General features: G+C 42.7%; 1 protein-coding gene across 1 annotated transcript in view; it reads right to left on the bottom strand.

Moving 5' to 3' along the window:
* Nucleotides 1-26849, bottom strand: part of LOC134614463 (EF-hand calcium-binding domain-containing protein 14-like) — a 70363-nt gene that overhangs the window by 17712 nt on the left and 25802 nt on the right. Inside the window, exon 7 of the mRNA XM_063458264.1 lies at nt 10937-11111. Within this exon, the coding sequence (XP_063314334.1) occupies nt 10937-11111 (175 nt within the window). The remainder of the gene's footprint in view (nt 1-10936; nt 11112-26849) is intronic.

Genomic DNA, 26849 nt, shown 5'->3' with positions numbered 1-26849 from the left:
AAGCAGACTGCAATTATGACCGAGATTTTGTTTCCACTTATAATTCACCCAGTTATATTTATGTTACATGTTAAGGCTGACCAATTTTATTGACTCTAGTACACTTGAGTAGCCATTTCAGCTGGTGTTTGCTATACGCCTCATAGTACATGCTAAGATAAGTATCTAGATTTCAGCACACTTTGAGTAACCACTGAGGCTGGTGTTTCTTGCTCTAGGGGAGTCAGACTGGGTAGGGATGCAGCTGGTAAGCCCCAAGGAGTATGTGCCTCCACTTAAGTGAAGAGTACTTCTACCCATGGAGGTTGAGGTGCTATATAGATATAAAGACAGTATAAAACAAAACAACGACAAAAAAAAAGTTACTAACCTATGCTGCAACATTTATGATCACTGTAGTTCTCCATACATATTGTTTACATCTAAAGCCCGACTAGTCACCACGCTAGGACATATCAGTCCTGCTTACCCCACAGTGCACGAGGACTGCACTTTTCCCCCCCAGTGGGACTTACTGTATATACTTTCTTTATTTGTTGTTTTTCTTTCTTTACTTCTTTATTTGTGCTTTTTCTCTCCCGGATAACCCCTCACCCTCTCACCTTCTACCGAGAGAACTTTATCTATTTGATCAACTATGGCACTCAGAGCCGCAATTACAATTGATCCCTCCACGAGATGTGGATACAGCTGGACTTATCCACATCCCTGACTTCCATCATTGGTACCTTGGCTTCATAGCTCATGAGAAACTGGGAACACATAAGCATTCCCTGAATGCCACCCAACTATGAAGCTTTACTTGCACAACGTACAGGGCTTAAACACCCCACATAAGCGAAGAATACTTATGGACGAGGCCAAACAGATCAAAGGTGACATCCTATGTGTTCAAGAAACGCACTTTGTTAAACTCAAAATCCCATCCTTTGGTACCAGAGATTATCCTATACAATACCACACTGCCCATACATCCATGTCAAGGGGGGTATCAATCCTTCTCCACAAATCTCTATCATTTGAATTTCTTAAGAGCAAAGTTGATAGTCAACGCAGGTATATAATACTCACCTGTAAAATCAATGACACAGAATGCATAATAGCAAATGTGTGCAGTCCTAATACCAACCAAAGGAGCTGTCTCCATAAAGTCCTAAACAAAATAGGGACTCCCCACACAGACCAGATAATCATATACTAGACCACAATCTAGATTCCACTTCTAAAGTCAGAAACAATAGCCTTAAAACAGAATTTCAATCCATAACTAAACTCATAACTGAATTTCAATTATAAGATGTGTTGCGAACCCTCCACCCTTCTGACCGAACTTACTCGCACCACTCTCGAGCACACAAAACCTACTCTCGCATAGATCGTGTACTTACCTCTGCCTCTATACTTACATCGCACTGCCCCATGGGAGACATAGTATGGTCGGACCATGCTCTGGTCCTATTGACCATCACTGAGCAGGTACAATGGGGCGCCCACCCTGGAAACTCAATGACACATTATTATATGACGAACAGTTTAAGGGGAAAGTAGACGCGAAGATACAGGCATACTTTGCTACTAACACTACCATGGATACCTCCACCTTCACTCAATGGTTGGCACATAAAACGGTTGTGTAAGGCATATTCCTTAGCCAAGCATCACATCGCAAGATAGCCACATCTGCTCAACGTATGTCACTCTAACTAGCTCTGAGAAATGCATCTGCATGACACTATTTAACCCCCACACCTGCACAATAACCAAATCCCTCAATGAACTTCATATGACTAAAACAGCACACTTATTACAAAGACTGAAAGTTAGGGAATATGCTCACAGATATAAAGCACGGTTACATAAACAGCAGGCCTCTTCCAAACTACCTTATCTTCTGCAGCCGGATGGCACGAAAATATATAACCCCCAACACATCACTGACCAACTGGCAACATACTACACTAAGCTATATAACTTAAAATCTGACGCACATACCCACAAACCAACTGACACTGAGATCTCTGACTTTCTGGTCAGAATGAACCTCAGAACCCTTACAATGGACCAACAAACACTGCTACAATCCCCCATCACAGTTGAGGAAATCATTACCATCATTGATGCCCTACCATCTGGGAAATCATCTGGCCCTGATGGGCTGTCAAATCCATACTATAAAGCCTTCTCCTCCACCCTCGCCCCACATCTCTTGCACACTTTTCAAGTGCTGCTAGCCTCTGGAGACCCACCAGCTGAAATGCTGATGGCACACATCATGACATTGCCCAAACCAGGGAAAATACCAAATAGGGGTCAGAATCTAAGGCCAATATCACTTCTGAACACAGATATATTAAAATCTTTGCAAAACTTTTCACTAATAGACTATCATATATCATTCCCACCATTGTCCATGATGACCAAATGGGGTTTGTTAAGGGGCGTCAGTGAGCGGATGGGACTAAGAAGGTTATTGACTTGATGCACAGCTTGCGGGGTGGGGGGGGGGGAGGGGACAGTGTATTACTCTTGTTGGATGTTGAAAAAATCTTTGATAGGCTGCACTAACCCTTCCTCCTTGTGGTGTTAAAAAAGTTCCAGTTCCCGCCAGCCTTACCCATGGCGGTTAAGGTGCTATATAGCAACCCAGCGGCGAGAGTCACCAATAGAGGATTTGTATCACTGGCATTAGTATAACCAATGGTTCTAGGCAGTGGTTCTAATGCTCACTGTCACCCTTATTGTACATATTGGCATTAGAACCACTTAACTTAATTCGCAATGATCCACACATCCTGGAGTACGTATTCACCAACAAGAGTACAAACTAACACTTTTTGCGGACGACATTCTCCTCACCCTTCATAACTCTGGGGAGTCTCTACGTTTGCAGCCATTTTAGACATGTACAGTCACTGCTCTTACTATAAACTAAACGTTCCAAAAACCCAGGCCATGAGTTTTAATGCCTTCCATGCCTCTTTGCACACACTTAAACAGACCTTCCAATATGATTGGAGAACTGACCATTTAACATTCTTGGGAATTACCAACTCCATAGATAAACTGTACAAGGCAAACTACATAAGTCTACAAAATGACATTAAGACACTCCTTATCAGCTGGGAAAATACATTTATTTCCTGCTCAGGCCATATGGCTGCGGTTAAGATGATAGCTATTGCTAAATACCAGTATCTGTTCAGAACACTACCAATCAAGGTGCCAACTAAATACTTCACACAAAGCCAAAAGCTAATTGTAGCAGATTGCATTGGGCTGTATGCAAAATTGTGTGTTATAATGTACTTTTGGTTATTTCCTGTTATGTGTATTGATAGTGTATGTATGCAGCATTTGCCTGATTGTTCGGTAAAATCACTCCGTCCATCATACGAATGAAACTACCGAACAATCAGACCACCCCAGGGATAAGTGTGCCTCTCGTTTACCCCCCTAATCCAGTGTAACCACAAGCTAATTTACAATTGACAAAATCCCCCGTGTGGGCTTTCTGGGTGGCCGCCGTTCGGCATACGAACACGTGGTGGCAGCCATCATGCATACGAACGCTCAGCGGTGTTTGGTCGTCGAGTGTCTGGAACCCAAATCGGACACTTGATTACCTGAAGACCGCTGAGACCTCCAGGGCTCCAGAACTACCAAACAGAATAACCCATCAGTCTATCATTCGTTTAACAAGGGGATTCATGCGAACCCCAGCTCAGCCCTGGATGGCAGGGATTTTCGTGCTTTTTATCTCCCAAATCAAGACCGACCGCAAGGCCAAAACACATGGAAGTATTTTCGGATACTACCTCGTGTGCGGTCGGTCAAATCTCTACTTCCACCTAACTCCCGAACCCCTGGTCCGATCTGGGTGATTTTTGAATATGTTGCTCAGCCAGATCAGGGCTATCAGGGGGTATAACATGTATAACATGTATAATTGTACCTAGCATATTTGGGGTACATCTGAAAACCGGGTGAAACCAAATACTGTATAAGTGGATTATGTGTCATACTGAGGGGAGGAGATTTGTGGAAGGTAATGTGTAAATGATTGGCTACTGTACTAATTATTGTGGGTACCTCCCTTGTAAGGGAGAAATGAGAAATGCTTAAAAGAAGGATGTGTGGCATAACAGTTCAGTTCTGCTCCTGATGCTGTGTGTCGTCCAGTCATTGGGAATTGTGATGGGATACTTTTGGATTACTTTACTAACCGTGGATATTATTCTCTTGGGTATTACTAATTGTTCCTGAGCCTCACTTGGATTACCAGCGGACATAGTCTGTGAGAGACCAGCTCTCCGCTACAATAATCAACAAATTCATATGGGCAGACAAAAGACCGAGAGTCTCTGTGTCCACTCTGTACCACCACTTCACAAAGAGAGGCATGAGCCTACCAAATATTCAATATTATTACTTAGAGCAGCTGGTGCTGGCTCAGACGCAGAGACAACCCCCACAATAGGTAGGCATTGAATCAGCAGTAACAAGGGGCCATCATTTTTCCTCCTTGATGTGGATTCCCAACCACCTTAGACCTAGACAGATACCCATACTTCCTATGACAGCCTTCACAAGGCATGTATGGAACACACACAGACACAGGTACTGCTCTCATGACCTGTACTCCCCGGCAATGACAATCTCCACACTTCAATACATGATACCTAATCTTAATTCTCAAATCTGGGAAAGACATGACATATGCTATGTCCACCAATTGATCCATGATAATAAGGTTATAGCATTTGCCCATCTACAACAAAGCCATAACCTCCCAAGTGTAGCTCACATCTCTTACCTACAATTAAAAATGTGGTTACTGAAACACTATATTCCAGCACGGCACAGTGTAAATATGCAGCAGCTGAGGAGCTTTGAGAAAATACTCACGAAACAGGCACCAGCAACAAAAATAATTTCAATACTTTACGCTGGGCTGAACATTATTCATTAATATTTTCTTCTAATAAAAAACTTACACTATACGCCAAACAGAGCTCTCAAGGAAAATTTTATATAGATGGTATTTGGTACCAAAGCACTTGCATAGTATGCACCCTAACATCTCTGACCAATGTTGGAGATGTCAAGATAGGCTTGGAGATATGCTCCACATATCATGGGCATGCCCAAAAATAGTGAATTATTGGAAAAGGGTAGCAGATCTGATATATAGAGTGACGGGTGCGTATCCTGCATAACCCGGAAAACTTTCTGCTACAGAACTACACCCTAAAAATAACTGGTATGTCGCGCTACCTCATATACCATATAAACATTGCAGTGCTTACGGTCATCAGTAGGAATTGGAGAAAAAACACGCCCCCTACATTGGAAGAATGCCTACAACTTATTGAAACCAATAAACTATCTGAAATATCGGGCAGACAAGCTGCAAATCAACAAAGCAAGACTTGGAGAGTAGCCTGGACTAGCTGGGATGAAGCAAATTGTCTCACTAACCCATAACCCACATGCCCTCAAAGTCATAACAGCTGTGCCCATGATATGTGCTCAAATAATACATGAATATGATGTGAAGAGGGAAAAGTTGTAACTTGAATATTGCATACATCATTCAATCACACAAAGCAAATCTTAAAAAACTGGATGATTTTGTATAATGAAAAGCTTGGTTGGGGGGTAGCTTAGATCGCTGTAACTTTACTTGCCAATCTCTGTTAGGCCTTGCTGGGTACTAAGAAACTCCTTAATCCTTCCCCTCCCGTCCTCTCTTCACTCTTTACTTTTCCTTATTCTTCTTTTTTCTCTTATAAGAGAAAATTGTTCACATGGTGTCTACACATCCTAGACATACATCCTAGAGATCAGTTACAATGTTTACAAGCTGTGAATTACGCTGTATAAATGTACCAAACATGATTGCTGTAATGATGATTGAAATTTTATATTGTCAAATGTACAACAACTTTTTCTACTAATGTATACAACTGTGAATGAACAAAATTCATGATAAAAAAAAGAAAAAAAAAAAGAAAAGATGAGAAGATGAACAAAAATCAAGGGAAATCTAACTGTCAAGGCTGGGACTTCACTCCAAGGTAATCCACAAAACAGAAGAGTAGGCACATTTGGATACAATCCAAGGCAAAATAAATCCAATTTGTTCCCAGTCTTCTTCTGGTTTGTGGTTTAGTAAATTGATGCATTAAAAACATGTCCTAAATTGAATTCAATCAGTACAGACACTCCTTACTTATCGACGGGGTTCCGTTTTTACGACTCAGTCCACTGAACATAGAGCAGTTCACTAGCGCAGGGAATCCCACAAATCTATGTTCTAGAAAAATTCCCCGAACATAGATTAGCTCAGTAGTGCAGGGAATCCTGCAAATCTATGTTCGGGGAAAATCCCACGAACATAGACCAGCTATCTAACATGGGGAATCCCTCGAATTCGTAATCCAAGCAGTCATAAAGTAGGTAGGTCACAAGTGTGAGGACTACCTTTATATGGTTTTGATTTTTCAAAAATAATATTCTATTGAAACATATTACATTGAACAATTTAACAATTTAAAAATAAAAAGATCATTCTTTTTTTTCCCGATAAAGGTTTATAACTCTCCCTGTTCTGCAAATGGATACTTTTTACCATATAGTGACTATTAAAAATGGAGATCCAGAAGAGTCCAGGCATCAACATTTATTGCTCTACACAAAAATAAACATTAAAAAAAAAAAAAGCATAAGAAAGACAATAAGAACAGACATAATTTCTCTGCAGACTAAATAAATATTTTGCCTTTAAAAAATAAAAAAAATGTCTGTGCCCTATACTTTTATCTTATTCAGTAGAAAGCTGCCAAAAGTTTTATCTTGCTTGCGTGGTTACTGAAGAAATCTATTTTATTTACATATCAGTCTGATAACAATCACATTCGCAGTACTATTTCATTGTGCATCATGGAAAAGTTAGGGCCGTTAAAGCTGAACTTTGAATGTTCAATACTAATTAGTAATAAGTTACAAAAGAAAATACAGAAGATACTGAAAATAGCATGAGGGATGTCACTTATATTACATTGGAATGCCACAACAATGCATATAATTTTGTTACTTTATCTTTTTTTGTTGGGCTCTTACCATGTGAAGAACAGAGCTGGCACTAAAAGAGCAAAATGTTTTTATGACATAAATGTTTATTTTTCTGTTATATTTCTGTGTTTAAACCTATAGCAGATATAACAATATCATTACTCGGTTTAATATTGTTTTCTTATCATACTATACTACCCAGTTTCTCTTTCAAGTTTAAGACTATCTTTAACAGCGCAAACTCTCACTCTGAACAATTACATTGTTCAAATACCTTGTGCTTCACAGAATTAATTTCAAATATAGATTTGAACTATACACGCACAATAAGTATTGGCTTTAATGACTCTGGTTGTATATTACCGCATGCAAGAAACAGATGGCACATTGAATATAACTGATAAGCAAAGTACGTTGGAGAGGAAATGAATAGTTTAGCAAGGAGTTTTTTCTTTCACATCATTAGAACAATTAGAACACGGTCAATATCCATAGTAACTGTATCTGTATACATACAATAAATCCATATGAAAATCATTTTACAGTTCTGGTCTATAACATGTTATATTATTTACTTTGCATACAGTTGTATTCAACATGCATGGTAAAATAGCCACTGTTCATTTGCAAATAACCTTCATTTATATAAAAAAGTAACACAAGGGTGAAGCTGGCATGGGCACACCCAGGAAACATTGGCATGGAAACGCAAAGGGCTATCTGCTGTTAAAATACACAGGAAAATCTGGTTTGTAAATGAACAAATGTAAATGGCTTGGAAAAACCAAGTGAAACTGATTCTGTTTTAGAGAACAAAGGAGAAAATGGCATAGAAATTAATCGAGAGGTTGTCATGGAATATATGGGGAAAGTGGCAAGGGAAACACAGAGAATGGCATTAAAACACGTGGGAGAGATATTAAGACAATGGGAACAAAAGGCTGTCATTTTACGGATATAGAAAGGCTATCACTTAAGGACATAAATCATTGCATAAATCATTGAAGTTTGGCACTGATGCAGAACTCACCCAATTTTTTTTTTTTATTAAAATACAATGTGTGGAATGGAATGGAAGCTTATATCATTACTTCATTATGTATGATAAGTGCTTTTATTTATGCATGCAATTTAATTTCAATCTTTATGTTTATACTAAGCTTTGTATACCATATATCTTTTATATCACTACATGTATTCCCTAGAAATGCATAGAGAGAACATGTGAGCTTTCTATTGGTACAGAGCACTGAAAAGCTCATTGTATATGTTGCACAGAGTAGTGAACATGGTCAGGCATTATGTTTGTTCACAGAAGTATGTGCAATCATCCTCTATATCTGCATAGGGCAGTGTGGAGATTACTGTACATCTGCATCAGCTAGTATATATATATTTTTTTTTATTTCAGCATTGAAACTTTTTTTGTTTTCTCCAGTAAATGGGTGCACAATGCTGATACGATGTAATACAGAACTATTATCTAAACATTTGTAGGGTAGTTTGTGCTTGCTTCATAACATTTCATTTTTCTGATGTACTTCTGAAACGTTATCTCGCAGTATGCAGACTAGAAGTTTCCTTGATGTTTTTGTATTTTCAAGTAATGTATCATGATTTTAATTTTAATATTATGGTACATAGAAACATAGAATGTGACGGCAGATAAGAAACATTCGGCTTATCCAGTCTGCTCAATTTTCTAAATACTCTTATTAGTCCCTGTCCTTATCTTAAGTCTAGGATAGCCTTATGCCTAGCTAATACTTCCTTATATTATTTTTAAACCTTTGCTCCTCTAATTTAAGACTATGTCCTCTTGCTGTGGAATTTGTTCTACTTTTAAATATTGTCCCCTCTTTTACTGTGTTGATTCACTTTATGTATTTAAATGTTTCTATCATATCCCCCGTCTCATCTTTCCCCTGAGCTATACATGTTAAGATCCTTTAACTAGTTTAGTATTCCTTCTCTGAACTCTCTACAAAGTATCAATATTCTTCTGAAGATCTGATCTACAGTACTGCGTACCATACTCCAAGTGCGGTCTCACCAGTGCTCTGTACAATGGCATGAGCACTTCCCTCTTTCTACTGCTAATTCCTCTCCCTATGCATTCTGCTAGCATTTCCCGCTGCTCTATTACATTGTCTGCGTACCTTTAAGTCATAATAATGAAAATAATGAAATAACTACTCCTAAATTACTTTCAGATGTTGAGGTTAGGACTGTATCAAATATTCTATACTCTGCCCTTGGGTTTTTACGTCCAAGATGCATTATCTTGCACTTATCCACATTAAATGTCAGTTTCTACAACTCTCACCTTTTTTCTATTTTACCCAAATCATTAGCATTTTGGCTTATCCCTCCTGGAACATAAACCCTGTTACATATCTCTTGTATCATCAACAAAAAGATATACCTTACAATCAAGACCTTCTGCAATATCACTAATAAAAATATTAAAGAGAATAGGTCCAAGCACAGATCCCTGAGGTACCCCACTGGTAACAAGACCTTGCTTTGAATATACTACATTGACTACAACCCTCTGTTACCTGTCATTCAGCCACTCCCTAGCTCATTCAACAATATTTGAATCCAAACTTAAAGATTGTAGTTTATTGATGGGCCTTCTATGTGTGACAGTGTCAAAAGCCTTACTGAAAACTAGGTAAGCAATGTCTTCTGCACCACCTTGATCTATTATTTTAGTTACTCAATAATAAAAAATCAATAAGATTAGTTTGACATGACCTCCCTGAAGTAAACCCATGTTGTCTCTGATGTTCAACAATCTCATCCTTTAACATGGTTTCTATTACTTTCCCCACTACTGAAGTAAGGCTTACTGGCCTATAGTTGCCTGACTCCTCCCTACTACCTTTCCCTACTAATTTCCAATATTCTGGGACCACTCCTGTTAACAATTATTGGTTAAATAAATTTGTTAATGGTTTTGCTAGTACACTATTAAGCTATTTTAATAACTTTGGGTGTATACCATCAGGCCCCATCGACGTATTTGTTTTTACTTTTCACAGTTGACATAGAACCTCTTACTCTGTAAACTCACATGTAACAAGGTTTTCCTTTTTCCTGAACTGAGGTCCCTTTCCTTCATTTTCATCTTTAAATACTGAACAAAAATATTAATTGAGGCAGTCAGCTAGACCTTTATCCTCTTCTACATACTTTCCTTCTTTTGTTTTTACTCTAACTAATTATTGTTTTACTTTTCTTTTCTCATTTATGTATCTAAAAAATCTTTTGTCCCCCCTTTTTTTTTACTGACTGGGCTGTTTTCTCTTCTGTGTGTGACTTGGAAGCTTTTATAACGTGCTTAGCCTCTGTCTGCCTAATCTTGTAGATCTGTCTATCTTCCTCACTCTGTTTTTTTTTTTATAATTACTAAATGCTAACTTGTTGTTGTTGTTGTTGATCTTGATATTAACTGCTTTGAGTGTGTGCTGCACTGCTATTAAATTAATGTCATCATGTGGCATATAACATTTTATTCTGCATCTAAATGCATGTGTTTAAATGGACACTAAACACCATAACAGCTTTAGCTTAATGGAGCAGTTTTTGTGTATAGATCTTTTCTCAATTCTCTGCCATTCAGGAGTCAACTCACTTTATTTTTCTTATGCAGCCTTAGGCACACTTCCACCGGCTGTGACTCACATAACTTCCTTACACACTTGCTGAAAAAGAGTCCACATTTTTTTTAGTTTCCTTTATTGTACATTGTGTTTCATTTAAAACGCATCTCCTGCTCTGTTTCCTTGGTAATAGTTTTGCATTTTTATAATATAATGTTTATTGTGTATATAACAAAGAGTTGGAAAACACCTACTCTGAGGTTCCATGTACAGAGGATCTGTTGTCTTCTGGATTGGGAGTTCCGCTGTTGGCTTTGGTGTTGTTTCAATGACACCTAAATGTTCTTGCTTTGAGCGGTTTAAAGCATTTTCAATAAAATAGACATCATCTCTTAGTTGTGATATCTGCGAGAAGACTATATCCATGTTCTGACAAATTTAAGGAAAAATGGGTGTTATAAACATATTGCATGCAATCAATATACTGAATATCTAGAAAGTGGGATGTTGGGAGGGATGTGTGTATGTGAGAAGGATGAGAGGAGAGTACTGACGGTTTTGAGATATGTATGGAACATTAAATATGTATGTGAGGTTGTGTTACTAAGCTTTTTTGCAGGTAACAATGTGGGAATGTAGCTGTTGGAAAATGTGGGTGAATGGAAAGTTATTTATAATAAAGGCCCACGTATAGTTTTTACAGCATAGTATTAATTTAAGGGGACTTACAGCAGGGGAAATACAATGCCCTGCACTAATATTGGAACCCTTAATGGAGAAAAGAAGCTGTGAAAAATTGTCTTCATTGCTTAACCTTTCATTATTTTGTTAAAAAAATACACAAAAATACTCTGCTCTCATGTATATCAAACTATTGCAAACACAACACAGGTTTGTCCAAAATATCTTTATTAAATATATGTGTGGCACAATTCCTTTGTTTATGAGAAAAGTATATTCACATGGATATTTTACATTTTTAGTACAACTGTGTGACTAGGACCAGGAAATTGTTCGACCATGACTTCCAGTTTTACAGGGGTATAAATATGAGGTAACTCACAGGCCAAATTATCTTAGTCATTTGTCAAAATAAGTACGACTGAGGAATATAGCTGTAATGTGTAGCAAAAGGTTGTTGAGCATCACAAAATATAAAGTGGCTACAAGAAAATATCAAAAGCATTGAAAATGCCTAATTATACCATATGTATTGTCTCAATGCACTGTAAGGAAGATGGTTTGAGTGGCCAAAAATTATCCAAGGATCACAGCTGGATGATTGCAGAATAGTGATGTCGCGAACATAAAATTTTCCGTTCGCAAACGGCGAACGCGAACTTCCGCAAATGTTCGCGAACGGGCGAACCGGGCGAACCGCCATAGACTTCAATAGGCAGGCGAATTTTAAAACCCACAGGGACTCTTTCTGGCCACAATAGTGATGGAAAAGTTGTTTCAACGGGACTAACACCTGGACTGTGGCATGCCAGAGGGGGATCCATGGCAAAACTCCCATGGAAAATTACATAGTTGATGCAGAGTCTGGTTTTAATCCATAAAGGGCATAAATCACCTAACATTCCTAAATTGTTTGGAATAACGTGCTTTAAAACATCAGGTATGATGTTGTATCGATCAGGTAGTGTAAGGGTTACGCCCGCTTCACAGTGACAGACCAAACTCCCCGTTTAAACAGTCCATTTGCACAACCACAATCTCCCCATTTGCACAAGGTTGGATACCAAGCTAGCCATGTCCCGTTCCTTGTCCTCATTGATGTCATTGAAGGTGTCTTCCTCCACCCAGCCACGTACAACACCAAGGGTCCCCAAAAGGTGACAACAAGCCCCTTGGGACGCCTGCTGTGTTTGGTCTTCCACCTCCTCAAAGCCACCTTCCTCCTCTGACTCCTCTTCTTCAGACTCCTCTCTCTGCGTTGCCTCTCTCTGCGTTATTATAAGGTGTGTTAAGTAGTACTATTCCTATCAGTTTAATCCCTGTTATGTCCTTTGTCAGGGGACGTGTATATGGCATCGATTTTAGGAACCGGGAGATGGAAAAAGATGCTTGGTCGGTCCTCCTACTTCAAATTTGGGGAACTGCGCATGCAATCTAATGTGCCACCAGATAGGAGTGGTGTTTTAAGTAGTACTATTCTTATCAGTTTAATCCCTGTTACGTCCCCTATCAGGGGACGTGTATATGGCATCGATTTTAGGAACCGGGAGATGGAAAAAGATGCTTAGTTGGTCCTCCTACTTCAAATTTGGGGCATTGCGCGTGTAATCTAATGTGCCACCAGATAGGAGTGGTGTGTTAAGTAGTCCCCCTCATCCGGCCTTTTTTAGTCAAATGTATCGCCCACTGTCAGTCCCTTCGGGATCCATCCCTCATTCATCTTAATAAAGGTGAGGTAATCTAGACTTTTTTGACCTAGGCGACTTCTCTTCTCAGTGACAATACCTCCTGCTGCACTGAAGGTCCTTTCTGACAGGACACTTGAAGCGGGGCAGGCCAGAAGTTCTATCGCAAATTGGGATAGCTCAGGCCACAGGTCAAGCCTGCACACCAAGTAGTCAAGGGGTTCATCGCTCCTCAGAGTGTCGATATCTGCAGTTAAGGCGAGGTAGTCTGCTACCTGTCGGTCGAGTCGTTTTCTGAGGGTGGACCCCGAAGGGCTGTGGCGATGCGTAGGACTTAAAAAGCTCCGCATGTCCTCCATCAACAACACGTCTGTAAAGCATCCTGTCCTTGCCGGCGTGGTCGTGGGAGGAGGAGGATTACTTTCACCTCTTCCCCTGTTAGATTCCCGTTGTGCTGTGACATTACCTTTATACACTGTGTAAAGCATACTTTTTAATTTATTTTGGAACTGCTGCATCCTTTCCGACTTGCGGTAATTCGGTAACATTTCAGGCACTTTCTGCTTATACTGGGGGTCTAGTAGCGTGGACACCCAGTACAGGTCGTTCTCCTTCAGCCTTTTTATACGAGGGTCCCTCAACAGGCTTGACAGCATGAAAGACCCCATTTGCACAAGGTTGGATGCCGAGCTACTCATGTCCCATTCCTCGTCCTCAGTGATCTCACTGAAGGTATGTTCTTCCCCCCAGCCACATACAACACCAAGGGTACCAGATAGGTGACAATGAGCACCCTGGGATGCCTGTTGTGGTTGGTCTTCCTCCTCCTCCTCAAAGCCACATTCCTCCTCTGACTCCTCTTTCTTACAATCCTCTTCCAGCATTGCCGCAGGTCCAGCAAGCGATGCTGATAAGGCTGTTTCTGGTGGTGATGGTGACCACAACTCTTCCTCTTCACGCTCATCTACGGCCTGATCCAGCACTCTTCGCAGGGCACGCTCCAGGAAGAAAACAAATGGTATGATGTCGCTGATGGTGCCTTCGGTGCGACTGACTAGGTTTGTCACCTCCTCAAAAGGACGCATGAGCCTACAGGCATTGCGCATGAGCGTCCAGTAACGTGGCAAGAAAAATCCTAGCTCCCCAGAGGCTGTCCTAGCACCCCGGTCATACAAATATTAATTAACGTCTTTTTCTTGTTGGAGCAGGCGGTCGAACATAAGGAGTGTTGAATTCCAACGTGTCGGGCTGTCGCAAATCAAGCGCCTCACTGGCATGTTGTTTCGCCGCTGGATATCTGCAAAGTGCGCCATGGCTGTGTAGGAATGCCTGAAATGGCCACACACCTTCCTGGCCTGCTTCAGGACGTCATGTAAGCCTGGGTACTTATGCACAAAGCATTGTACGATCAGATTACACACATGTGCCATGCACGGCACATGTGTCAACTTGCCCAAATTCAATGCCGCCAACAAATTTCTTCCATTGTCACAAACCACTTTGCCGATCTCCAGTTGGTGCGGAGTCAGCCACTGATCCACCTGTGCGTTCAGGGCGGACAGTAGTGCTGGTCCGGTGTGACTCTCTGCTTTCAGGCAAGTCAACCCCAAGACGGTGTGACATTGCCGTATCCGGGATGTGGAATAGTACCTGGGGAGCTGGGGGGGTGCCATGATGTGGAGCAAGACGCAGCAGCAGAAGAGGTCTCAGCCGAGGAGGTTATGGACGAGGATGGAGTAGGAGGAGTAGAGGAGGTGGCAGCAGGCCTGCCTGCAAGTCATGGCAGTGTCACCAACTCCTCTACTTGGCAGCCGTCAGCAGGTTTACCCAATGCGCAGTGTAGGTGATATACCTGCCCTGACCGTGCTTTGCAGACCAGGTATCAGTGGTCAGATGGACCCTTGCCCCAACACTGTGTGCCAGACATGCCATTACTTCCTTTTGCACAATCGAGTACAGGTTGGGGATTGCCTTTTGTGAAAATAAATTTCGGCTGGGTACCTTCCACTGCGGTGTCCCAATAGCTACAAATTTTTGGAACGCCTCAGACTCCACCAGCTTGTATGGTAAAAGCTGGCAGGCTAAGAGTTCAGACAAGCCAGCTGTCAGACGCTGGGCAAGGGGGTGACTTTGTGACATTGGCTTCTTACGCTCAAACATGTCCTTGACAGACACCTGACTGTGGGCAGATGAGCAGGAACTGCTCAAGGCGAGAGACGGAGTGATGGATGGTTGAGAGGGGGCAAGGAGGACAGCAGTGGTTGACGTGGCTGAAGATGCTGGACCAGGAGGAGGATGGCGGCTTTGAGTTTTTTTTTTTAAATGTACACTACTGTTTCACCAGATATGAGTTGCACTGCTGTGACACTGTGCCCTGGCAGGCCCTGAAACGCACATGCGTGAAGGAAACTGACTGCTATTATTTCACAGTCAAATTTCTAGGTTTTTTTTTAATGTACACTACTGTTACACCAGATATGAGTTGCACTGGTGTGACACTGTGCCCTGGCAGGCCCTGAAACGCACACGTGTGAAGGAAACTGACTGCTATTATTTCACAGTCAAATTTCTAGTTTTTTTTTAAATGTACACTACTGTTACACCAGATATGAGTTGCACTGATGTGACACTGTGCCCTGGCAGGCCATGAAACACACACGCGTGAAGGAAACTGACTGCTATTATTTCACTGTCAAAAAGGGTTGTTTTTTTAAATGTACACTACTGTTACACCAGATATGAGTTGCACTGTTGTGACACTGTTCCCTGGCAGGCCCTGAAACACACACTAGTGAAGGAAACTGACTGCTATTATATTACAGTCCAAAACGTTTTTGGTTTTTTTTAAATGCAAGCTATTGGGACACCAGATATGAGAGAGTGGTGGCACTGGGCAGGCCCTGAAACGCACACTAGTGAAGGAAACTGACTACTATTATATTACAGTCGAAAAAGTTTATTTTTTTTTAAATGCAAGCTATTGGGACACCAGTGAGTGAGTGGTGGCACTGGGCAAGTGGGCACAGTATACGCTGTGAGCCTGACACACACGCTGGCAGACAACTAACTGCTATTCAATCTATTACAGTCAAAATTTTATTTTTTTTAAAAAAAAATGTACACTACTGTTACACCAGATATGAGTTGCACTGGTGTGACACTGTGCCCTGGCAGGCACTGAAACGCACACGTGTGAAGGAAACTGACTGCTATTACATTACAGTCAAAAAAGTTTGTTTGTTTTTAAATGCAAGCTATTGTGACACCAGATATGAGTGGTGGCACTGGGCAAGTGGGCACAGTATACGCTGTGAGCCTGACACACACGCTGGCAGGCAGGCAACTGCAATTAGATTACACAGAAAAAAAAAAAGCAAACTGATGTTCTAGCCCTAAAAAGGGCTTTTTGGGGTGCTGTCCTTACAGCAGAGATCAGATGAGTCCTTCAGGACTGTAGTGGACACTGAATACACTAGCCTAGCTATCAATTTCCCTATTAAATCAGCAGCAGCACACTGTCCCTCCTCTCACTAAAAATGCAGCTTCAGAATGAATCTAAAATGGATGCTGTCCAGGAGGTGGGAGGGTCTGGGAGGGAGGGTCTGCTGCTGATTGGCTGGAATGTGTCTGCTGACTGTGAGGTACAGGGTCAAAGTTTATTCAATGATGACGAATAGGGGGCGGACCGAACATCGTATATGTTTGCCGTCCGTGGCGAACGCGAACAAGCTATGTTTGCCAGGAACTATTCGCCAGCGAACCGTTCAGGACATCACTATTGCAGAACTTAGTTGTGTCTTGGGGTAAGAAAGTCTCCAAAACGTCAATCCAATGTCACCTACATCACCACAAGTTGTTTTCACGACCCACAAGGGTTTCAACAAAAAAGCCTTTACTCTCATCAAAAAACAAACTCAAGCATCTACGGTTTGCCTGACACTAACGGAATTAAAATGGGATCAGGTTCTATGGTCAGATGAAATAGAGCTTTTTGTCAATAAATACCAGAAGTGGGTTTGGCGCATACAGAGAGAGGTAGCCATATAAAAAGTACTACATGCTCACAGTTAAATATGGTGGTGGCTCTTTAATGTTTTGAGGTTGTTTTTCTGCCAGATTACCTGGACATTTTGTTAACCCCTGAAGAACGGAGGCAAATGTACAAGTACTATTTAAAACTAAACCTGTAATTTGAGCTTTTTCTGTTCAACCATAATTTATCTCTTTCATATTAAGTGCACCCACACTTATATGATTTTTTTCAGAAGAAACAGAGCTTTCATTTCACATCAAAGTTTCACATATGAAACATAATTTATTATGAATGAAATATAAAAAAGTTTGAGAAATAAGAAATGTTATTGTTCAAGTTCTGCATGGCATTTTAACTGTGAATGTCAAAATACTGTTAGCGTTTACTACAATAAAACACACATATTTGTGTTAAAGGACCACTCTAGTGCCAGGAAAACACACTCGTTTTCCTGGCACTAGAGTACCCTGAGGGTGCCCCCACCCTCAGGGACCCACTCCCGCCGGGATCTGGAGAGAGGAAGGGGTTAAACTTACCTCTTTTTCCAGCGCCGGGCGGGGAGCTTTCCTCCTCCTCTCCATCTTGATCGCGACGTCATCGGCTGAATGCGCATGCGCGGCAGGAGCCGCGCTCGCATTCAGCCGGTCGCATAGGAAAGCATTTACAATGCTTTCCTATGGACGCTTGCGTGCTCTCACTGTGATTTTCACAGTGAGAAGCACGCAAGCGCCTCTAGCGGCTGTCAATGAGACAGCCACTAGAGGATTTGGAGGCTGGATTAACCCTCATTATAAACATAGCAGTTTCTCTGAAACTGCTATGTTTATAAAAAAAAGGGTTAATCCTAGAGGTACCTGGCACCCAGACCACTTCATTAAGCTGAAGTCGTCTGGGTGCCTAGAGTGGTCCTTTAAGCGATGTCTCACAAGTACAATAGTACCCTCCATTTTTAGGGTTTGTGGGGTTTGGCCAAATTACAGGTTTTCCCCGTTTCCAGTTTTTTCCACATTGAAATTTCCCAGATTGTTTTGCTGAGCCTATATTGCATTTGAGCCCATATGGCAGTCCAGAAATGACAATTTCCTACATCATAGCTTACCATTTGCAAAAGTAGACAACTCTGGGTATGTCCAGTCTTTATTAGTAGCCACTTTAAGAGAGTGGCTACTAATAAAGAAGCGTTTGCTGTGATATTGGAAACCTCATGAAAATATATTCTGGGGAAGATCAATTGTGGGGATTAACAAAGAAACCTAAATTGCGTTGTTCACACAATCTAACAAGAACAACATTTTTAATTTTTATTGTTTATATTTAATTTTTTTTTACCTATTTATATGTACATATCTGTTATTAATATTTCATCAGAAAATGCTGATAACATAATTACACCTCTTTCTTACATGACAAGTAACCCTTGTATTGTAAAAACACAAACAGTGTGCAATTTTGTACACAATACTACTCCATTAACTTAATTAGTTATTATTCAGCACTCACATATTTAAAGAAAAATATTTTTAAATAATTTTCAATAAAGTAAGAATTAGCTGTTTCAGTACTATATCGAAATATATTCCTTTGCTGACACCTTGTGGTAGAAGTCTGTAATTTACTGAAACATGGTTCAAAAAATAATGCACATTTTCATGATGGGCTAAAGCACATATGCTTTGATTTAAAACTTTTAACAATGATAGTTTGAAAACAATTTTCTTTTGATTGGAATTTACAAAGCTTATATTGCTACAAAGCTACAAAGCTTATATTGCATAAGAAAACTACATTTCTCATTACATTGAATATGCAGGAATCTAATTGTCTTTCAATTTAGATTTTTTTGCTGCATATATTTTTTAATAATAATATTTGGAAAGGCAAATAGGCCCAACTCAATGCAAATATGAAAACCCAGTATGCCACACACTATATAAAGTGGGGGTGGGAGCAGAAATGTTAGTGTTATTTACCAAAGTAAGAGTTCAAAGTTAAGTTAAAGTGAATTTCAAATACAAGGACAACATTGTTATTTAATAGTTTTAAAGACTTAAAATAGTGTTTTGTCTGTATTCTAATTATTTTGTAAATGTGGAAATGTATGGGTTTTATCCACAGCACAAATATTAATGATATATGCACTTGTTGTGATTACCATTTTTTAAATATTTAGTTTACATTGATTCATTTGAAGTACTATCAAATGTGGGGGGAACATGGCTTGCAAGGTTTGTTTCAAATTTTACAGAAATGTACTGAAATGTAGCTGTCTGATTTTCCTTCAATTACAGCAGACAGTGGCATAGCCAAAGACAATGAGCAACATTACCAAATATATTTTTGTATCCTGAGAATATCCAATAAACCCTGCCTAACATGAGTTATTAAAATGTATATTTTAGCATTTGGCAGCTGTTTTTTGATGAAACTACACTTTATGGCCAAAGTATGTATACACCTGACCATTACACCAGTATAAGCTTGTTGGACACACCATTCCAAGATAATGGGCAAACATATGGAGTTAGGCCCACCTCTGTGGCTACAACAGCTACCACTCTTCTGTGAAGGTGTTCTACAAGATTTTGGATTATGTCTCTAGGAATTTGTGCCCACTCAGTCAAGAGAGCATACATGAGGTCAGGTATTGATGTTGGACAAGAAGGTCTGACTCGTAGATAGTGTTCTACTTCACTTGACTTCCTCCATAGAGATGTCGCGAACATAAAATTTTCCGTTCGCGAATGGCGAACGCGAATTTCCGCAAATGTTCGCGAATGGGCGAACCGGGCGAACCGCCATAGACTTCAATGGGCAGGCGAATTTTAAAACCACAGGGACTCTTTCTTGCCACAATAGTGATGGAAAAGTTGTTTCAAGGGGACTAACACCTGGACCGTGGCATGCCGGAGGGGGATCCATGGCAAAACTCCCATGGAAAATTACATAGTTGATGCAGAGTCTGGTTTTAATCCATAAAGGGCATAAATCACCTAACATTCCTAAATTGTTTGGAATAACGTGCTTTAAAACATCAGGTATGATGTTGTATCGATCAGGTAGTGTAAGGGTTACGCCCGCTTCACAGTGACAGACCAAACTCCCCGTTTAACGCACCACAAACACCGCAAACTGTTGTCAGCAATGACGGCATTCTGGTGGTGGCAACAGCATGCGTTGATTGGCGTGCTGTCTGGCTGACCATGGGTGCCGATGCATGCTTTCTGACTGTGCCACTAGCTCCTTGTGATGACCTCCCCCTGCTTCCAACTCGTCTCCTCCTCCTCTCTGTCTCCCCATCTGAACTTCCCCCCTGTTCTTCTTCTCTTCTAGCGGGCACCCACGTGACATCCACGGACGCATCGTCATCATAAACCGCTTCACTTGTACCTGACAACTCAGCAAAGGAAGCAGCAGCGGGTACAACATCATCATCATCACACCGTACGTCCATGTGTGTAATGCTGCCTGACTGAGACATATCCCTGTTATCTACATCCTCTGGCAATAATGGTTGTGCATCACTCATTTCTTCCAACTGATGTGTAAATAACTCCTCTGACAGATCAAGTGAAGCGGCTGTGGTGCTATTGTTGGTGGCGGCAGGCGGGCGAGTGGTAACTTGAGAGGTGCCCGAAGCTAAGCTGGAGGAGGATGGTGTGTCAAGGTTCCGAGCGGAAGCTGTAGAAGATTGGGTGTCCTGTGTTAGCCAGTCAACTATGTCCTCAGAACTTTTCGAGTTCAGGGCACGTGGCCTCTGAACACTGGGCATTATTCTAGGGCCAAAGGGAATCACAGCACCATGACCACGGCGGACCCTGCGGGGTGGCCTGCCTCTGCCTGTCATTTTTTTTTCGATTAGTGGTACTAAGCTACAGTGACAACAGATATGAGTGGCACTGTGCACTGGCAGAAGTTGGCAGAGTAGACGCTGTAGGCCTGACACACACGCTTGCAGACAACTAACTGCTACTCAATCTATTACTGTCAAAATAGTATTTTTATTTTAAATGTACACTACTGTTACACCAGATATGAGTTGCACTGGTGTGACACTGTGCCCTGGCAGGCCCTGAAACCCACACGCGTGAAGGAAACTGACTGCTATTATTTCACAGTCAAAAAAGTGTTGTTTTTTTTAAATGTACACTACTGTTACACCAGATATGAGTTGCACTTGTGTGACACTGTGCCCTGGCAGGCCCTGAAACGCACACGCATGAAGGAAACTGACTGCTATTATTTCAGAGTCAAAAAAGTGTTGTTTTTTTGGGGGCGCGGGGCAGGGCCGCCGAGCTGTGCGGTCGCAGGACAGATCAGCTCCTGCACACTATGACCCATTAAGCATGTGAATCGGGTTTCTAGGGGGAATAAATGGTCACCATCCACAACCCTCGATGCACACAGGCTACCGGAGCTGAGGATAGGCTTGCTCCTGGAGTTCTAGTCCCTCAGAGGAGAGGTCCCTGCTGTACCAGACGGCGGGCCTACCTGGCGGTGAGTGGAGTGGACAGCCGCCGCTCCACTATCCTGCCTAACGGAGCCTGAAAAGAGCATGGAACAGGGCAGACCCGGTCCCAGTCCCCCCCCCTCTGGGCCGGGGGGGGTGATCCCGGTCCATGTCCCAGAGCCACACCCGGAGACACCGCCGGACCATCGGGCCCAACCCAAGATGGCGGAGGCCATGTGTGCGGGAACCAAACCGCAGTGCCCACAGCAGTCTACGGACACCATCTGGCCCGACGGCAACAAGCACCAAGCGACCCATACCTTACAGCAACACCCAAGTACGGAGACACTCCGGAGGCCTGAAGCTGGTAACCCGGCACGAAGCAACACCCATGTGGACGGCGCGGCGGAAGAGACCACTCACCCTTCTTCAGAGCTAGGAGCTCACCGGGAGGTACCTCTCCACAGCGCGCCATACCCCCAGGGGAAAACCGGCACCCGACGGAACCCATGGCTCACGATCCTGTTGATGGGACCAATGGCGAATGCGCATGAGCCCCCACCAAGGCCTCATGCCGAAGAACGGCGGCCCCGGACGCAGAGTCGCCACGACACCGGGACAATCAGCTGCCTGGTGCTGGCCTACAACCTGGCAAAGAACCAAGCGGCACTCACCCCTAGATTGACAAAAAAAAAAGAGACCTGCACAAAACAGCCCATGAAGAGAGAGGCAGTCAGACCCAGATACCGCAGCCGAGCTACATGACCTGCACTCAGCCTCCTTCACCGGACCACCATCTGTCCGGTCCAAGTGGAACAAAAAAGTGTTGTTTTTTTTAAATGTACACTACTGTTACACCAGATATGAGTTGCACTGGTGTGACACTGTGCCTTGGCAGGCCCTGAAACGCACACGTGTGAAGGAAACTGACTGCTATTATTTCACAGTCAAAAAAGTTTTTTGTTTTTTTACATGCAAGCTATTGTGACACCAGATATGAGTGGTGGCACTTGGCAATTGGGCACAGTATACGCTGTGAGCCTGCCACACACGCTGGCAGGCAGGCAACTGCAATTAGATTACACAGGAAATCTTTTGGGGTGCTGTCCTTACAGCAGAGCTCAGATGAGTCCTTCAGGACTGTAGTGGACACTGAATACACTAGCCTAGCTATCGATTTCCCTATTAAATCAGCAGCAGCTACACTGTCCCTCCTCTCACTAAGAATGCAGCTTCCGGGGGGCGGGGCCTAGCTGTCATGGAGGAAAGAAGCACTTCGTGTGAGCTCCCTCAATATCTCACTTTAAGCAGCTATCAACAAGCGAATTTCACCCCAGAAGGGGATGAGCCAGCAATGTTGCTCCTACCTGACCGACCCGACATGCTTAATAGCGGTCAGCAACTCGACAGAGTCTTACTTACCTCCCCGTGGCAAGTGTGGCTTGGTGCTCACCGGGCGGGAGAGGTGGCCGATCTCCCGATCCTGGGATGCCCAGGAGCAGCTACTGCCCGGCAGGAGCTCCGTTACCCCCCCCCCTCGGACCGGTGGGGGTTATCCCGGTCCACCCCTGAGAGGCTGTCTGGAGCTAATGGACGCACAGAGCACAGCCGCCCAGGCTGACATACTCATCTGCGACTCTCCCAATATAGCGGCAGCCGCATGTCCTCCTGGTACCAGCAAAGCATGGCAGGATATTGAGTCTAAGCTGGACAGACTCTTTAATCAATTTTGGAAGCAAATAACAAGCAGGAAGCCCCAACAAGCTCCACCACAGCCCCAACAAGCTCCACCACAGCTAAGCGAAGCAGTCCCCATTAAAATCCACCAACGCAAAAGGCGTCGAAGACGGGACCGGAGGCACAAACAGAAATGCAGAGCCTTCCCCACGTCAAGCACTCGCCTGCACCTTAAGCTACCACAGTCCCGCACCGGACGTGAAGCACCACCGGGACAGATCCGACCACCGGACAAAACAAGCTTCCACCACCTCAAGCCGCGAACCCGGCACTCAGCCAGAGACTTGCCTTTGTTGTTCCAGGTATCAGGGACTACCAGGGTCTGCACATGGCACCCAGAAGGGATCGTATGAGCACAAGCAGTAAACAGCAGCCTGCCAAGCATGTCCCACTATAGCCGATCCTCCACACTATGCCTTTGATCACATGAACTGCTCTCTGCACATTAACTAATCGTAAAGTAGCAAGCGTTTAAACGTCATTATTTCACCTCCTAAAGAGTTTATTGTCGTAGTTCCTTACATGCCTTTACCTTAACCGTTCATGTATTATGTTATTCACTAGTCTCATCTCATGGGGCGACTCACACTTGATTTATAACTAGTGGTGGAGCTGCTGATATAAATACACAGTTTATAACGTGCAAGCTACACCCTAAACATGACAGCCATCTTTCACAACAATGTACTGCTATATACTCATACCCTCAGTGCAACTAGCCATGATTTACGCACGTTCAGCCTAGCATGCTCAAATATAACACACTTCTGAAAAAAAAAAAAAAAGAATGCAGCTTCCGAATGAATATAAAATGGATGCTGTCCAGGAGGTGGGAGGGTCTGGAAGGGAGGGTCTGCTGCTGATTGGCTGGAATGTGTCTGCTGACTGTGAGGTACAGGGTCAAAGTTTACTCAATGATGATGAATAGGGGGCGGACCGAACATCGCATATGTTTGCCGTCCGTGGCGAACGCGAACAAGCTATGTTCGCCAGGAACTATTCGCCAGCGAACTATTCTGGACCTCTCTATTCCTCCATATAAAAGTAATCAAACCATGCACAGGGACATATTCTGAAACAAGACCCACCCACCCCCCCCATACAAATGCCACAAAGACAGAAGCAACAAACATTCTAAAATGTATTTTTTTCACTGTAGAGTAGAATGCTTTACAATATACCAGTTGACACTTAGCATATCGCTATATGATGATGTGAGGCTTCTGAACAGTTGCTTAGCCATGGAAACCCATTTTAAAAAGCTCCCGATGCACAATTTTAAAACATGAAAGGAGGCTTCATATTTTGCATTATCTTTCTTTGCTAACTCCATAGCAGCAAAGAAAAAACAGTTGAAACCAATCAGAACACAGTCAGAGTGTATATAAGTGAAAGTGTAACCTGAGCACTTCCTCTTTCTTTGCTGCTCCATCACTAGTCACAATACTGCTTCTATACTTCTGATTTAAAACTTTACTTATTGTATGTGATTCAGTTTCTCCTTTCCTGTGGGGTGCCATGGGGCTATCCTTTATCTCCACCTCCCTTGTGGAACTGTTATTTCTGTACTGGTGTTCTGTCCCCTCACTCCCCAGGCCCTCTCTTCCCTGAGGCGGCCTTTACTTCCCCCCTTCCTGGTGGCTACGTTCGCCACTTTCCTTATGTTTCCCGCGCTGTTCGCACTGAGTTCAGTGCCTTGAGCAGGGCGTTCAATTGATTCACGCATTTAGGCACGAATGGTCCGTTCGCGAGGTTTTCCTTCGTGGCTATTCTCTGCATTACGTTTGGGGATTTGCGCATGAACTAACCGTTCGTGAATCTCCGTTCGCGGAGGTCCATCCTCATTATACTTTCGGTAGTTTGTTTTTTGCGAATGGACTGTTCGATCGAATTCTGCCGTTCACGTCTAATCTCTGTCCCCTGACGTTCGGATGTTCAGATATCCAGAATCCCAAGGACCTTCAGGCAATGATTAACGCGGCGGTGGCCGCATCCCTAGAGAAGTGCTCCCGGCGGCCTCTGATGCTATCAGGCTGGTTCCTAAATGCTCCCAAGACAGGGAAGACTCAGAAGAGTCTGATGACTCCTCCAGAGAGAGGTCCTTAGTGAGGTCCTTAGTGACCTGGATTCTTTTAGGGGCGCATGGTGTATTAACGACTTATCGTCAGCGACTAAAGACCTACTGTGGGATTCCTGGGCCCCAGTAACACGGAAGAGTTACCGATCTGCTTGGCGATCTTGGACCAGTTGGTGCATGGGACGGGACCTTGATCCCTCTACAGTTCCTATTTCCGCGATGATTAATTTCCTCTCTTCACTGTTCGGGGAAGGTAAGTCATACCGCACCATCAATGTCATCAGGTCTACTATATCGGACGCCCATATACCTACCCAAGGGAGGAGAGTTGGTCAAGACCCCCTGATCTGTCAACTACTATGAGGCATCAAACTCAGACGTCCTCGAGCTCCTAATTACCAACGTCTATGGGATGTGGATGTGGACGTGGTGCTTCGGTTCTTGAGATGGTGGCCACCTAATGAACTTCTATCCTTATGACAATTGGCAACCAAATTTACCTTCCTACTGTGCCTCGTCTCGTTCCGATGAGTCTTGGACGTGCGCGTGTTCGATGTGGACGCCTTTACAATCGCTCTGGAAGGGGTCACATTCTGTATTTTACGATGAACTAAATCTGATTCATCGTCGGTCTTCTACCCGTTCTTTGCTTCAGATCCTCAACTATGTGTGGTTACGGCTTTGCGGGCATATGTGAAGGCCCAACAACATCCCAGCAACTACTGGTGTCATATATTAGCCCTCACGGTCCAGTTTAGGTCTCTACCCTGTCCAGATGGATTAGATGGCTCCTCACCCTGGCCGGAATAGACCCGTCTTTTGGTGCCCACTCCGTTCGCGGAGCAGCAGCATCATCGCCGTTTATGGCGGGTGCGTCACTTTCGGATATCTTACAAGCGGAAGACTGGTCCCGCAAATCAACCTTTCGTATATGGAGCCTCCTGTCATGTTGTAAAATTGAAGATTATGCTAATGCAATGTACTAATAATCTTCATTTTAGTAATGACAGGAGGCGACTATTCCCCCCCCCCCCCTTTTATGGTTCTTCCCAACCCTGGTATAAGGTAAGTTACAGAGTCATAGGACGCTGGAGAATTCTAGTTCTGGGATATGTCTATTTACCTGTATGAGACTTATTATTGGTTTATGAATTTAGTTATTGCATATGTGATTAGCTCTATTATGATAACACCTGATATTGTTAGATAACTTTAGTTTATTAACATCTGCTTACGTAAGCTCACTTTTATACATTCATATGGTCGGTTCCGTATCACTGAAACTAGTCTCTTTTCTTTCAGCTTAACAAGTCATCATTTTCAACTAGGATTTCATAAAAAGTTTACCGTTTAATTATGGACTTTTGATGTTGCATTTGACAAGAGGAAGTGCTCAGGATACGCAGTCATTTATATACACTCTGACTGTGTTCTGATTATTTTCTTTATTTTAACTGTTTTTTCTTTGCTGCTATGGAGTTAGTAAAAAAAAGTTAATGCAAAATAC

This window comes from Pelobates fuscus, chromosome 6, assembly GCF_036172605.1.
Source record: "Pelobates fuscus isolate aPelFus1 chromosome 6, aPelFus1.pri, whole genome shotgun sequence".
Lineage (NCBI taxonomy): Eukaryota > Metazoa > Chordata > Amphibia > Anura > Pelobatidae > Pelobates > Pelobates fuscus.
This window is presented reverse-complemented; position numbering and strand designations above follow the sequence as displayed.